Genomic DNA, 16,833 nt, shown 5'->3' with positions numbered 1-16,833 from the left:
CCAAAATGTATGTTGATTTTCATAAAAATTCTGCTTCACTTTAGGGAAGTAAATCTGCTGTCCTTATCCAGTTTGGTCCATATGTGACTCCAGACCCAATGTTACACCAATGATTGCTAACAGTCCTCTGAAATGTCCTGGCAAGCCACTCAGTTTATGAGCAATTAGGGATGGGCAACAAAACCAGCAATGCCCACATCGAATAGAAGAATAAAGAAAAAATTCGCTATATCATACATACCAGATGATCTGAGATTAAATTTTGGATCAATTCTAAGTTAACTATAGTTGTTGGTCAAACAATAGCTAAAGTACTGTAGTTACACTCACTGAATCCAATTCCCAACAAATTTCCAATCCCAAGCTGTGCCATAAGATAAAAATGCAACTGTAATATTCATAGTAATTCCTTGAAGTAATATCACTATACCCTGCGTGAAATTTTGATCTTCTTCATGCATCCATGATATAAATCTTCTAAAGACAAATAGAGATCCTTTTCGATAGGGGGATCTTGTTTCTTAACTCCTCGGCCTCGTAGCCCTCCAAATCCCAAACTTACATCTCCTTCTGAATCAAAAAAATCTGCAGAGCAAAGGGTGATAACTTTCAGTAATGGGCATCTGTGGCAGAGCACTACATCTAGTCAGTACACTTTTGTACAATTCATTTTGAAACAGTTTCTGTTTAAATTCACTTTGCCTTCCAATTGCTTGCAAAAATAATACAGTTTGCCATGTTGTTCAATTGCATTAATTAAAGTCATATCAGGCTGTCAAAAAACCATGAACACTATAAGATAGATTTTGCAGCCAAAGGTCAGAGAAATTCAGATAGGCAAAACATACAAAAATGTTGGCCAGTTAGTGTATCCACTGTTCTTTGGAATATACTCATATCTTGCCACATAATTTTTCACACAATCAAAGAAATTTCCAGTCACATGAATAAGAAAGGGAATTTGGCCAAACACAGTCAAATGGGATTAGTTTATTTTGGGAAGTGCAAGTATGTACTGTACTGTATGACTCTATGGTTCTATAACCTCTAAATGGAGGTTCACTTTAAATATCAAAAGAAGCTCGATCCAAGAAGACCACTTGAGGGAAGTCATGCCTGACAAGTCATGTTCCTGCCATCTCTGTGTTCAAATTGGAAAATATTCAATTGCAAGTGTTCACATTTATTTGTTCCTTCAAATTATAGAGGAGGAGGTGCAGGATGTCTAAAAGCGCATAAAGGTGGATAAATCCCAGGGACCTGATCAGGTGTACCCTAGACCTTTTTGGGAAGCTAGGGAAGTGCTTGTTGGGCCCATAATCGAGATATTTGTACCATCGATAGCCTTGGGTGAGGTGCCAGAAGACTGGAGGTTGGCTAACGTGGGAAAGGTGGCAAGTCTGATGTCGGTTGTGGGTAAATTGTTGGAGGGGATTTTGGAAAGATAAGGAAAAATATTTGGAAAGATATTTGGAAAGATAAGGATGGATTAGACAATGGACGCATTATGGGCAGCACGATGACTCTGTGGTTAGCACTGCTGCCTCACAGCGCCAGGGACCCAGGTTCAATTCCCACCTTGGGCGACTGTCTGTGTGGAGTTTGCATATTCTCCTTGTGACTGCGTGGATTTCCTCCAGGTGATCTAGTTTACTCCCACAATCCAAAAGATGTGCAGGTCAGGTGAATTGGCCATGCTAAATTGCCCACAGCATTAGGTGCATTAGTTTGGATTAGAGTGGTGCTGGAAAAGCACAGGAGGTCAGGCAGCATCTGAGGAGCAGGAAAATCAACATTTCGGGCAAAAGCCCTTCATCAGAAATTGAGGCAGGGAGCCTCCAGGATGGAGAGGTAAGTGGGGGGGGGGGGGGTTGCTGGGCAAAAGGTAGCAAAGAGTACAATAGATGGATGGGGATGGGGATGAAGGTGATAGGTCAGAGGGGAGGGTGGAGCAGGTAGGTGGGAAGGGAGAGTGGCAGGTGGGACAGGTCATGAGGACAGTGCTGAGCTGGAAGGTTGGAACTGGAGTAAGGGAAATGAGGAAACTGGTGAAGCCCACATTGATGTCCTGGGATTGAAGTGTTCTGAGGCAGAAGATGAGGGTGGTGAGGGAGCGGCGGTGGAGGAGGCCAAGGACCTGCATGCCCTCGGCAGAGTGGGAGGGAGAGTTGAAATGTTGGGCCAAGGGGCGGTGGGGTTGATTGGTGCGGGTGTCCCAGAGATGTTCCCTAAAGCGCTCTGCGAGGAGGCGTCCTGTCTCCCCAATGTAGAGGAGACCGCATTGGGAGCTACGGATACAATAAATGACATTGGTGGATGTGCAGGTGAAACTTTGATGGATGTGGAAGGCTCCTTTGGGGCCTTGGATGGAGGTGAGGGAGGAGGTGTGGGTGCAGGTTTTGCAATTCCTGAGGTGGCAGGGGAGTGTGCCAGGATGGGAGGATGGGTTGTTGGGGGGGGCGTGGCCCTGACCAGGTAGTCATGGAGGGAATGGTCTTTGCAGAAAGCGGAAAGGGGTGGGGAGGAAAATATATCCCTGGTGGTGGGGTCCGTTTGGAGGTGGCGGAAATGTCGGCGGATGATGCGGTTTAAGCAAAGGTTGGTAGGGTGGTTAATGAGGACCTGTGGGATTCTGTCCTTGTTATGGTTGGAAGGGTGGGGTTTGAGGGTGAAGGTGCAGGATGTGGATGAGATGCGTTGTAGGGCATCTTCAACCACGTGGGAAGGGAAATTGAGGTCTCTAAAGAAGGAGGCCATCTGGTGTGTTCTGTGGTGGAACTGGTCCTCCTGGGTGCAGATATGGCGGAGGCAGTGGAATTGGGAATATGGAATGGCATTTTTGTAGGAGGTAGGGTGGAAAGACGTGTAATCCAGGTAGCTGTGGGAATCGGTGGGTTTGTAAAAAATGTCAGTGTCAAGTCGGTCGTCATTAATGGAGATGGAGATCCAGGAAGGGGAGGGAAGTGTCAGAGATGGTCCAGGTGAATTTAAGGTGTGGGTGGATAGTGTTGGTGAAGTTGATGAACTGCTCAACCTCCTCGCAGGAACACGAGATGGCGCCGATGAGTTATCAATGTAGCGGAGGAAGAGGTGGGGAGTGGTGCCGGTGGGGCGCATATGTGTGCCCATGGCTACCTCTTTCGTCTGGAGGAAGTGGGAGAATTCAAAGGAGAAATTGTTAAGGGTGAGGACCAGTTCAGCCAAACGAATAAGAGTGTCAGTGCTTTGTGATTTTTAACTTTTGTTTCCCTGCCACAGCATTCCTTCAGAATGTTCTTCAGGAAATAGTAACAGGACATTTGGAAAGTCAAAACATAATACATCGATGTCAGCATGATTTGATGAAGGGTAAATCATATCTGACTAACTTGCTAGCATTCTTTGAAGATGTAACAAGCAAAGGGGATAATGGGGATCCTGTAGATGTGTTGTATCTGGATTTCCAGAAGAGATTTGACAAGGAACTGCACAAACGGTTAATACACAAGGAAATGAGGTAATTTATTCTCTTGGAAAGAAGATTGGCTAACCAAAAGGGGCAGCATGGTGGCAAAATGGCTAGCATTGCTGCCTCACAGCGCCAGGGACTCAGGTTCGATTCCACCCTCAGGCAATTGTCTGCATGGAGTTTGTCTGTGCGGGTTTCCTCCAGGTACTCCGGTTTCCTCCCACAGTTAAAAGATCTGTAGGGAAGGTGACTGGCTATGCTAACTTCCCCTTAGTGTCTAGGGATGTGCAAGTTAGGTGTATTAGCTGTGGGTAATATGGCGTAACTGGGATAGGGTAAGAGGCTGGGTCTGGGTGGGGTGCTCTTTGGAGGGTTGGTGTGGACAAAATGGACTAAATGACCTGCTTCCACACTGTAGAGATTCTATGAGAATAACAGAAAGCAAAGTTGAAATAAATAAGTCTTTTTTCTGGTTGGCAAGTCATAAATAGTGGGGTTCCACAGGGTTTGGTCCTTCGGCCCCATCTGCTTACTATATATCAATGTCTTGGATGCAGAGATAGAAGGTACTATAACCAAATTTGCAGATGACACTAAAATAGATCAGAAAGTAAGTTTGAATAAAGAAATAAGAAATTGACAAATGGACATGGATAGGTTAGGGGAATGGGCTAAAATTTAGCAGATGAAATTATGTGGATAAGTGTGAGGTTATCCATTTGGTGGGAAGAATAGAAAGGAGGTGAACATTGGGAAGATTGCCACTATCATTGTACACCCCAGCATAAATTCTGCTCCATCTTTAAACAATTCTCAATCTCAATGTATCTATCTAAATGGACAGAAACTTCAAAGTGCTTAGATGCAGAGGGATCCCCATTCAGGGATTACAGAAAACTAGTATGCAGCTACAGCGGGCTAGTAATGCAAATAGAAAGTTTGCATTTATTGCTAAAAGAATAGAGTGTAAAAGTGAGGTAGTGGTGCTGCAACTGTACAAGGCATTAGTGAGACCACACCTGGTGTACTATGTTCAGTTTTAGCCAATAATTGGGTTTAAGCAGAGGCAGGAAGTCAGTGAATTTTACATATTCTACCTTATTCAAATAAATGCTCCCTGCTTCCAAACCTGCCTTGCAGTGGGCACTGAATTTCACATGTTGACACTGGTACAAAAGCAAACTATTTTAAGTTCAGATTAAACACATTGATAGAACAGAATAAATAGGTTTATTTTACTCTATGACGCATTTAACCTAGGACTACGTGAAATATCTTTTAATACTAACATCCTTCATTTAGACACATAGAAAAATATCACATTTGAAAATGTCTCTTATTTGTTAGAATTAATTAATGTCATTGCATCTCCAAGGGACAAGACACTTTTGAGTGGAACTGACATGTTACCTACTTTAGTTTCTATCAACATTGGCTCAGCAAAGCCCTGTATCCTATTTGTTCCTAGATTCCAAAACAAAGCGGTCAATGACTGAATTATATCACCACTGTGTGCCTGGCAGCATGCAGCTGACAAGGTGACACATTAATGGATAGCATTTGACTTGGATTGACATCTAATAATAATTTCTATTTATAGAACACTTTTAGTGTAGAAAAACACAATGTCATTTTACAGAGGGAATAAAATTGTTCAAATGTTCTTTTTTTTAAAAAATCAATGGACATCAAGGGACGCTGGTCGAGTCATTTTGGGTTTTGAGAACTGTTTAGAGATGGAGCAGAATTTATGCTGGGGTGAACAATGATAGTGGCAATCTTCCCAATGTTCAGCTGGAGAGAGTGTTGCCTTATCCATTCTTTGCCAGGTAGGATGTATGACAGAGGAGGTTGTCAATCTGAAATAGAATCAATTCTCAATAAATAGCTGGCGAATAATAGTACTGAGGCTCATAAAAATATTAATAATGAAATTCTGTATAAAACAAAAATAGAATCAATTTGAAATAAAAACTTGGTGAAGAATAATATTGTATCTCATAAAAAACAGTATTGATAATCAAGTTCTGTTTAAAACACAACTATTTCACAGTTGATTGGACAACTTTACAAATAGAATCCGACTGGTCAGAGTTGAATAATGTAAGTTACCACATCATTACACTTGGTCCACGTGATTGTTTCAAATCCATAAGACGTAGAAGCAGAAATAGGCCATTTGGTCCATCAAGTTGGCTCTGTCATTCAATGAGATCATGGCTGATCTAATAATCATCCAACTCCAATTTCCTGCCTTCTCTGCATAACCCTTGATTCCCTAACTGATTCAGAACGTGGGGACATCAAATTTGCATTCCTACACCAGAAGCAAAAATCAGGGCTACAGTCTGACTGAAAGGAATTGACACTTCTAGCCCAAACCAATTTCTCGATGGCTGGAGAAAAGTTTTTAAGGAAGTCAGCAACTTCTCCTAATTAGTGCACTGATTAAGTTAAAAATTTGCATTTTTGATTACCTACTTTCTGTAAAGATCTTCAGGAATAAACAGTCTTGTTTAAATGCCTCGGAGAAAGTGAAGACTGTAGATGCTGGAGATCAGAGCTTAAAATGTGTTGCTGGAAAAGCGCTGCAGGTCAGGCAGTATCCAAGGGGCAGGAGAATCGACGTTTCGGGCATGAGCCCTTCTTCAGGAATCCTTCAGGTTGTTTAAATACCTCTCTTGTTCAGTTTTTTACAGACTTTTTTGGATAAATTTAATTTGTTTTAAATATATACCATTGGGACTTAGAATTTTAATCATAATTCTGACAGAGAAGGCAAAAAGACAAAAAGCAAACATAGCACACAGTTCCAGTTATGTCCACACTGTTGATAAAATCAATGTAATCAAATCTTAGTTTTCAAATTTTCAATTGGCCCAGCTTCCATAGCTATTTGGAAAAAAGTACCAGATGTCCATTAAAAAAGGTCTTCCTCATTTATATCCTGAAAAGTTTAAGATAATATTCCTTTTGTTCTGAATTCCCCAGCAGAGGAAATAGTTTTGTAGCTACCTTATCAAACCCCATAATAATCTTAAAAAGCTTAATTAAATCATATCTCAATTTTTCTAATTTTAAGGAAATAATCTTCATAGTTTTTGTGTGTCAGAGGACTGCTATCAAGGAGTAGGAAAATCTACCCTTATTGGCTAGCACTGCTGCCTCACAGCACCAGGGACGCGGGTTCAATTCCCGCCTCGGGGGACTGTCTGTGTGGAGTTTGCACATTCTCCTTGTGTCTGCATGGGTTTCCTCTGGTGCTCCGGTTTCCACCCACAGTCCAAAGATGTGCAGGTTAGGTGAATTGGCCATGCCAAATTACCCGTAGTGTTAGGTGCAAGGGTAAATGTAGGGGAATGGATCTGGGTGGGTTGCTATTCGGAGGGTTGGTGTGGACTGGTTGGGTCGAAAGGCCTGTTTCCACACTGTAGGAATCTAATCTAAATCGCAGATGATCTAGCTTCTTACAGTTAAAACAGTAGAATACAAGTCAAGAGAAGTTGCAATCAACCAGATAGCACTCCATGCAAACCCCAGTCTTGAATTCAGCATGCAGGTCTGGTTGCTGCAGTAGAATGAAGTCATTCAAGTACTGAAGGCAGGCACAAATGTCATAATTCAATTTATAAGGAAACAGTGGAAAGTATTTTCTTCAAGCTAAGAGGCTGCCCAATACTACCACATTGGATACTCTGAGGTCATGAACAACACTATATAAAAAAGTTATTTCTTTGCAAAGAAGAGAATACATTCTGACATCAATTGGTCGTGTATATTTTTTACAAATTGTTACCGATAGGTATATATTTATAATTTCTAATCCAGTAGATAATGCATGTTGTAATCTGTGTTAATATTACTACTTATTGTTATTTAAAATGCTAATGTAAGTACCTGCAAATGGATTATCTCCACCGAAGAAGTCCCTGAAGATTTTGTTGGCATTTCCATGAAAGGTATATCCGGTTGTCCAAGCGCCAGTTTCACTAAATTCAGTAGGGATCCCTCCTTTCAAACCCTCCTCACCAAATTTATCATAGGTTGCTTTCTTTTTTACTGAAAAAAAAATTGAGTATTTCTCACATTTCAATTTATCTGAATTTCTAAACTTTTAAAATGTTATAATTCTCAATCCTACTAAAATTACTTAGAAAACCTAGTAAGTTAATCTGTGTGATAGATTGGCATATGGTAAGGATCTATTTATTTATGTAGATTTTACCTATATTCCTCCAATGTATCATATATCATCCTGATATAATACAGCAAATAAGGTTATTGTTTACCAACGACTGAAATTAGGCATCAAGTGGAATACTTCTGAATTATGAGTTTCAGGAGATGGCACGTTTGGATCAGTATGCAATTGATCTAAAACATTAATTATAATCAAGTTATAAGTACAATAATAATGCACAAAATACAAACCCTTGGGGAGATTCTGGTCACAGTACAAAGACAGCATACAATAAATATATCATAGTAACCATATTACGGTAATGATGTTCACATGAATCAAATTTGCAAAAACATTTGGCTTGCTTTGGCTGATCATGTTTTTCTCTATTTTTACAGCTCCCACTCATAAAAATTACAATACTCACAATCACTTAGAACATCATACGCTTCTGCAATTTGTAAGAACTTATCCTCTGCACATGGATCTGAACTTTTGTCTGGGTGGTACTTCAGTGCCAATTTACGATACCTATATGACAGATACAAATTATCAGTAAAATTCATCTCCGTTTCCATTTATTTCCACAAAGGTTTAAGGAGGAAATGCACTGTCCACTTTCATATATGCCATCCTACAAAACACATAAAACCTGATTATAACTGAAAAATAGTTCAAATAAAGACAGAAATAAAAGCAGAAAATGCTATAAGTATTCCACAGGCCTGACCTCACCTGTGCAAAGAGAAATAGAGTTAACACATTAGGTAATTGATCCTTCATTGGAAAATAAAGACTTCCTCAAGTTGACTAAATGTGTTTAATTCCTTTTCATTATATTGAATCTCTAAATTTTACCATTATTTTGTGATCAGATTCATCACTGAGTTTATTTTCTATGAAAGGTAAAGATCAGTCGCCTTACTTGTGACATGTAACAAAGTAAATGTTAGAATGAAAGTACATGAAGTCACAGATTTCATGTAGAAGTTGCAACGTACGTAGGGACAACCCTGTAGAAATATTGTAAAATGCTGATGGTGGGCACATATACATGTTCAGTGAACACAATTCTTGTTGTGACAATGGATCAGAACCTCAAAGTATTTATAGATATGTTTAGTCAGTGTGTTGTTTTCAAAAGAAGAATTGTTAAAGAAAAATTTGGATTTAAATTCAGTGACTATCTGGCAAAGTCCTGTATAAAGCTCATGAAGCACATTTAAACCACCTAGGAAACTTAAATTGCCTTAAACTTAAATTTTAATTGCCTTAAACTTAAACTCAAATCGCCTAGTAAACAGAGTGGACCGTGATTTTTTCCAAGTACAAATATAATGAGAGGCAGATTGCCCAGCTTAGCAGCGAGCCTAGATCCTATGTCCTAAAATGCAGACATATTATGTATCGAAAAATACATAGAGACAGTATTAAAAATCCAATTTCCGCTCTACTGAAGTTAATTAAGGGACTGAATGCTCTTGTGTACCATTCTGGATTTGAGCATTACCATTCTGTGAAAGTTGCAATCAAAGAACTATTCCTTAGTTACCCTTGCTTTGGAGGCAAAGGAAGACCCACTCTCACTTTGAGTGCTGAAAACCAATTAAAAGAAGAATAGCAAAGGATAACCTGTCATTCTGAATGTCAGAACTCAATCACAATTGAAAGGCATCTGAACTACAGAATCTCAAACAATGTATAAAACTATGAATCGTGAAACTGATTGTGCAAGTATCAATGTCAATGCTACTGGTAACCTCCATTGGCTGCAGGGTTAAACTATTGCTCTTTGCAAATAATTCAGATACTGATCAATATATTTCTTTTTTTTTAGACTCACCTCTTATTTCTAATGGCTATGTTATGTGTGTTGTATTACTGATCCTTTCTGCATTTAATAATTGATAAACTTACTCCTTTTATTAATTCAAGACAGACTGGTTAAATTGGCTCCTTTTTAAAAACATAACTTCATTTAAATCTGGGAGAAATGTATGAAATGGAAGTGGAGCACCTTACAGCAACTTATATGTATTAGTTCCATTAGAATACCGCACTTTGCAAATGTTCTCAAACGGAATCTGAATCTGAGCCACATATTATACTAGATGATCAAGGAAACTACTCTAACAGTAAGAAGGGATGACATTAGAAGTCTCTTCAAATGAAGCTATATGGGTAGATCTTAAAAACCATAAAGGAGGGATCCAAGATGGTGGCAATCTTGGAAGATCGCGTTGCAGAGCTCCGCACCTCAGCGCATGCGGGACAAGCTTTTAACCCGCCCTACCCAGACCACCGATGGAAGCTAATACCGGTTCCTCCAAGGATAGGATCCAACCCCTGGAGACGCAAGTTCGTAATTTGCTTGACCAAGTTGATGACCTTGAGAACAGGGCAGGAGGTAAAACATTCGGATCTTTGGTCTGCTAGAGGGTAAGAAAGGTGAGTGGCTGGTGGAATTTATTGAGGACTAGTTGCTGAAATTCCTCAACTTGGAGGCTGGAATGAGAGGCTTGAAGATCGAGAGGGCTCACCGGGTAATGGCTTGGAGGTCAGGTCTGGATCAACGTCTTCGTCCTAACATGGTGCAATTTCATCATTACAGAGATAAGGAGAGAATCGTGGAAGCTTCCAGAATTTAGGGGAAGGATCTAAAGGCTCTAATTTATGAGGGCTCTAAGACCATGTTCTTCCAGGACTTCTCAGTGGCGGTGATCCAGAAAAGAAAATCCTATGACGGTGTCAAGAGAAGACTGAGGGAGCTTGGGATCCAGTACTCTGAGATATCCGGCGGTGCTTTGGATCACCTTAGATGGATTTGGCAAAGGTGAGGACTGCTGGTGCTGGAAAAGTCATGCAGCATCCGAGGAGCAGGAGTTGTACATCTCTGACACATCAGAGAAGGTGAGAGACTTTGTGGACAAATTAACTTAATCTGAACAATTTAATATGTACAAATGGTAGTGTTGTCTGGGTATGTCTTTGTTTATTCTTTTAAAAAAAAAGAGGAAGTCCAGTCAGAGCTTTCTTTTCATATCTTTTTTTACTGCTAATATTCTGGTCTAAACTTTGTTTGGCGACGTTTGAGATGTGTACTTTCAACTTCCAAGTTGTTATACCGAAGGATGAGTGGGGTACCTATCCTTTTATTTTCAAAATTTCCTTATTCACATTGCTATTCCATGGTGTATTTTCTTTCCTTTCTGCCTGTGTTTGGGGTGCAGCTCTAGCTAGGAGGAGGGAAAATGGTTGGGATGGCTAGATGCCTACTTACAGGCAGCTTATGCCAGTTCAGGTATTTACCAAATCTGCAGCCCAGCCATTTAATGTGATGGGAAGTTGGGTTTTGGGATGTATAGTTGCTCCCTTTGGGCAGGTGGTGAGTTCCCCTATTCAGCACCATTGGTGCTTTATTTGTTTGCTTTTGGGTTTTGTTGTTAGATCGTCTTTGATAGCTTTGTAGGTTTGTTAATTGTAGTGGTTTTAGTTTATGTAGTTTTTATGTTTGAAGGACACTAAGACTTGGCGATTTGTGGTTCGAGTTCCTCCTGTTTGGAATCTAAATGTTAATGCAGAACGTTATAGCTAATGACTTGATTAAATGGTGTACCTGGAACATCAAGAGGAGTCACTCACCAATTAAGAGGAGGTACTTTTGAGTCTTAGAAAGGAAAAGGTAGATATTGCTTTGTTACATGAGACACACTTGGATGATAGGGAACATTTGAAACTACAGCAGAATGGATTTACTTTTCATCTTTTAATACCAGAAGTAGAGGAGTGGCTATATTGGTTAGGAGGAATTTCCCATTTATGTTACTAGAATGTGTTAAAGACACACACGGGAGGTTTGTAATTTTCAAAGCCCTGATAAATGGGGGGGAAATATAGTATTTTGAATGTTTATTGCCCTGCAGCCCAGCTAGCAAATTTTTGGTAGATGCATTCTCCAAATTGATCAATCCTGATTCTCGGCATATCATTATAGGAGGAGATTTTAATTGTCTCATGGATCCCACAAAGGCCCCCCAATACCTACTGTACAAACTAAACAATTAGCAGATCTGTGTGTGGAGTTAGGGTTGGTGGACATCTGGAGGTGTCTCCACCCTACACGCAGGGATTTTACGTTTTTTTCCAATCCACACAATGTTGCACCAGGATTGATTTTTTCTGACCCCTGTGGCAACCCTGGACTTGGTGGCATCTTGTACGATTGGTAATATTACCATCTCTGATATGCCCCAGTGTACCTGTTGGTTGAGATTAAGAATGTTACAGTAGGCCCAAGGCACTGGTGAATGGATCCCTTTATCCTTAATGATAAGTTTGTGGAGTACTCTCTAGGGAATTTCAGGCATTCCTAGACATTAACACAGGCTCGGTTAGTAGCCTGTCCATCCTTTCGGAAACTGCCAAAGCCTATGTCAGGGGGTTAGTTATTTCCTACTGTGCCAGTGGGAAGTGGCAGAAGGGCGAACAGCAACTTCTCCTCGAAGCACAGTTGAAGGCAGCTGAGAAGGCTTACTTTGACATGCCTCCGTTGGTCAAACGACAGAGGGTTACGATGCAGCGGTCTGCATTTTTTACGTGCTCACGCAGAGAGTAAAAATGGAGCTTACTTTCACAAAGCAAAGGTTATATGAGCATGGTGACAAGCCAGGCAAGTATCTAGTATATCTTGCCAGGAAAAGGAGCGCCCCTCAAGCCATTACGTTAATTAGGAAAGGGTCTGGGAACCTAATATGTGATTCCAAAAAGATTAATGTGGCATTCCAGAGATTTTACTCTAAGTTATACCAGTCTGAGGGTTGTGAGGATGGGTGGGCCAAGAGGCACTCCTTTTTCAAGGATCTGGAGCTCCCAGGTGTGACCCCTGAACAAATCTTTTCTGAATGCCCACTTATCAGACCAAGAGGTGCAGGAGGCTGTGAAACAGCTTCAGAGTGGAAAGGCGCCCGGCCCTGATGAACTTCCCAGTGAATTCTATAAGGAATTTATAAACATCTTGTCAGGCCCGATCTTGACATGTTCAATGACTCATACAGTCATGATTGTCTCCTGCCATCTCTAAGAGAGGCCAATATTTTGCTTATTCTTAAAAAAGGTAAGGCCCTGGAGGACTGTGCTTCATACAGACCCATTTCACTCTTAAATGTGGACTTCAAAATCCTCTCTAAGACTCTTGTGTTAAGGCTGAAGACTGTGTTACCTTCTATTGTTAAAGAGGACCAGACAGTTTCCTAAAGGGCTGCAATTCCTCCAATAATGTTAGGAGGCTGCTTAATGTAATTCAAGTGTGTCAACAAGTCAATACAGGGATTGGTGATTTCTCTAGATACGGAGAAGATCTTTGACTGAGTTGAGGGGCCGTACCTTTTTTATACTCTGGAACAGTTTGGCTCTGGATCATTTGTCAAAATTTAAACCAGGGGTATCTTCAACATGTCCCAAGTGCAAGGTTGGTTGGACAATTTTACCCATCGTCTCTGTTCCTGTGGTAGGCTTCAAACACACTGGAGTGCTGTAGCAGGTGCAATGGAAGGGATTTTGGGTGTAAGGGTGGAGAAGGACCCAAACACACCTGCCCAGTGTGTTCCCTGTAGATGCGCATAAGAAAATCTTTTCAACATCCTCACTTTCTACACAAGAAAGAATATTTTGTTAGGTTGGGTGTCCGAAGATTCCCCGGGCCTGGTGGAAGACTGTTATGGAGCATATCTCCTTGGATTTTCTCACAAGTATGATACTTATGGTATTGTGTCAAATTTAAAAATCTATTTTTCACTAAATATATATTTTTAAAAATCCAAAAAGGAGCAATCATATTGCTGGGACTATACTTGAGGCCCCCCCTCTAACAGTCAGAAAGAAGTATAGACAAGGTCTTTTCCCTGGGTTGGGGGAGACCAGAACTGGAGGGCATAGGTTTAGGGTGAGAGGGGAAAGATTTAAAAAAGGGCAACTTTTTCACGAAAAGGGTGTATGGAATGAGCAGCCAGAGGATGTGGTTGAGGCTGGTACAATTACAACATTGAAAAGGCATCTGGATGGGTATATGAATTGGAAGGGTTTAGAAGGAAATGAGCTAAGTGCTGGCAAACGGGACTAGATTAATTTAGGATATCTGGTTGGCATGGACAAGTTGGACTGAAGGATATGTTTCCGTGCAGTACATTTCTCTGATTCTATGAATCTATGACTCTAGCAAAGTAAATATGAAGGCAAATTTCAGGGACATGTGAACTAATAGGATGATGATGAAGGTGATGGTTGAGGGGTGTTTTTCTGACTGGAAGTCTGTGTCCAGTAGCGTCCCACAGGGGGTCAGTGTCAGAGCGGTTGCTATATGTGGTTTATTTGAATGGTTAGATTTGCATGTAGGAGAGTTGATCCATTAGTTTGCAAAACTGGTACAAAAATTTATGGGGTGGTAAATATTGAGGAGAATAACCTTAGACTGGAGGATATAAATGGGTTGGTCAGATGAGCAATCAGTGGCAAATGTAATTCAATCTAGATAAATGCGAGGTGATGCACTTGAGTAGGAGAAACAAAGCAAGGGAATTCACGATGAATAGTAGGACACTGGAATGCACTGAGGATGAGATAGATCTTGGTGTGCCTTGTACACTGGTCCCTTAAAGTATCTGGACAGATGGATAATGCATTTAGAAAGCATATGGTATACTTACTTTTATTAATAAAAGCATAGAGTTTAAGAGCAAGAACATGATGCTGGAACTGTATAAAATATGGCTTAGATCACAGCTGGAGTGTTATGTATAATTCTGGAATCCACATTATAGGAGGGATGTGATAGCACTGGAGAGGGAGGGAGAGGAGATTTACCAAGATGTTGCCTGGCAACGGAGTTTCGGTTATGAAGAAAGATCGGACAGACTGGGGTAGATTTCCTTGGAGCAGAGAAGATTGAGAGGGGACTTGACTGAGATGCTTAGATAGGGCAGAGAGGAAGAAGCTTTTCCCCTTGATTGAGAGATCAATAATCGGGGCCATAGATTTAAAGCAAGGGACAGAAAGTTTAGAGTAGATATAAGGAAAATCTTTTTCACCTAGATGGTGGTGGGATTCTGGAACTCGCTGCCTGTAAGGGTGGTAGAAGCAGAAGTCCTCATTACATCTAAGAAGTATTTAGATGTGCACTTGCAATGCCAAAACATATAAGGCTATAGGCCAAGTGCTGGAAAATGGGATTATAATAGATGGGCGGTTGTCTTTGACTGGCACCGAGGCAATTGGCCAAAGGACCTTTACCTGTGATCTCTATGACTCTATGACCAAAAGCTTGCTCAAAGATATATGTATTTAAGGAACATGCTAAGGAGAAAAAAGAGAGATGAAAGGCAGAAGGGTTTGAGTGAGGCATTCCAAAACCTAGGGTCCCGGCACAGCTCACAATGTAATTTAAATTGGGAATGCTCAAGCGGGCAAAACTAACAGAACACCGAGATGTCTGAGAGTGATAAGGCTGCAGGAGCCTGGAAGGATTACAAAACATGGTCTGCAGTCTAGAATAGTGCCATTACTTGAACAATAGAATCCTCAGAATGACAAGATATAATCTGCTCCTTTCTACTTGTTCTTCTCAGGCCATAACATATCTAAATGCAGGTGTCATGCCAATTGAGAGCACTAGCTCAATAGCTATGGATACTACTATGCATATGTGCCAACAATGAATAGAGCAATTTGAGATAAGTTTGAATCTGAATTACAGGTGATATTAAAATTATTGATTACTACAACACCATTTATATCTAGACAATCCTGTAGGAATATTGTGAAATGCTGACAGTGGGCATGATTTGGAGATGCCGGTGTTGGACTGGGGTGTACAAAGTTAAAAATCACACAACACCAGGTTATATTTAATTGGAAAAGCAGACTAGCTTTCAGAGCGTCGCTCCTTCATCAGGTGATAGTCGAAGGAGCGACACTCGGAAAGCTAGTGTGCTTCCAATTAAACCTGTTGGACTATAACCTGGTATTGTGCAATCTTTGACAGTGGGCATGTATACATGCTTATTGAGCACGATACTTGATACAACTAATTCCATTTTCTAGCCTCACTTATTATCAGCTTGTACTAATTAGTTATCAAAGAAACCTGCAATTGTTGCAAAATATATAGAAATTAGTCAAGTCAAAGGAAAGTGGAGCTACAAAAGAAGAGAAAGCAAATGTTTAGATTCCCACTTTCAAGCAAGATGGGGATAGAAATTGAATGACAAAAATTAGTTCATTAATAAATACAATTCATGAAGAATAATTTTACTAAATTGGCCAAGAACTGTTCATGTTAAAAACTTACGCAAGTGATATGGTACCTTAATACATTAATGCAAAATGGAAGAGAATTAAACTATACCCCTTTTCTTTTGCTGTTACACCATTGATAGTGTCATAAAATGTGAATCATAAAAAAAGGAAATATTTTAAGAGTGTAGGGAAAGGGGTGTCCATTGCCTTTAATCTCACACTCCTGCACCTCAATATAAGCAGCTCTACCTCCAGCTGACATACAAACAGAAATTGCTGGAGAAACTTAGCAGGTTTCGCAGCATCTATGGAGAGAAAGCAAGTTAACATCCAGTGAACCCACTTCAGAACAGACCCACAGCTAAGGAAAGACATGTTTGCATTGGTGGGATATCAGCATGGAACTACTAGAATGTTACCTGGAATCCAAGGACTAAGATATGATTACAAGTTACACAAAATAAGATTGTATTCCATGAAATTCAAAAGACTCAATGATAAATTCATATTATCAGTTACAGCACAGAAAGAGGCCATTCAACACATTATGTCCATGCCAGCTCTCTGCAAGAGTAAATTCACTAGTTCCACTCCCCAGCTCTTTCCTTGTAGCAATATATTTTTTTCTCCTCTGTTCAAAGTCATGATTGAATCTGTCTCCATCTCCCTCTCAAACAATGTATTTCAATTGTAAACACTTGCTGCGTAAATATTTCACCTCATGTTGTTGATTCTTTTGTTATTCACTTTAAATCGGTAACCTCCAGGTACCCCCCTTTGATCAAGATAAACAGATTCCCTCTATTTATTTCAACAAGACCATCTGTCAAATCATCTATTTCTTTAAGGGAAATAGCCATAGTTTTCTGAAACTATCCATGTAATCAAGTCAACCAATTCCAGAAACATCTTTCTA

At 40.3% G+C, this 16,833-nt stretch overlaps 1 protein-coding gene across 2 annotated transcripts in view; it reads right to left on the bottom strand.

The window, feature by feature from the left end:
- dnajb13 (DnaJ heat shock protein family (Hsp40) member B13) overlaps nucleotides 1-16,833 on the bottom strand; it is an 84,870-nt gene that overhangs the window by 59,975 nt on the left and 8,062 nt on the right. For both annotated transcript variants that reach the window (XM_087988327.1, XM_043692202.2), the window contains exons 2-4: nucleotides 8,056-8,159; nucleotides 7,346-7,507; nucleotides 431-585 (exon numbers count right to left, since the gene is read on the bottom strand). In XM_087988327.1, the coding sequence (XP_087844453.1) occupies nucleotides 431-585; nucleotides 7,346-7,507; nucleotides 8,056-8,159 (421 nt within the window). The remainder of the gene's footprint in view (nucleotides 1-430; nucleotides 586-7,345; nucleotides 7,508-8,055; nucleotides 8,160-16,833) is intronic.

The sequence above is a fragment of the Chiloscyllium plagiosum genome, unplaced genomic scaffold (assembly GCF_037043375.1).
Source record: "Chiloscyllium plagiosum isolate Xiang-an unplaced genomic scaffold, Cpla_swu_hap1 HiC_scaffold_6, whole genome shotgun sequence".
In the NCBI taxonomy this organism is placed as follows: Eukaryota; Metazoa; Chordata; class Chondrichthyes; order Orectolobiformes; family Hemiscylliidae; genus Chiloscyllium; species Chiloscyllium plagiosum.
Note: the sequence above shows the minus strand (reverse complement) of the source record. Positions and strands in the feature narration are given on the sequence as shown.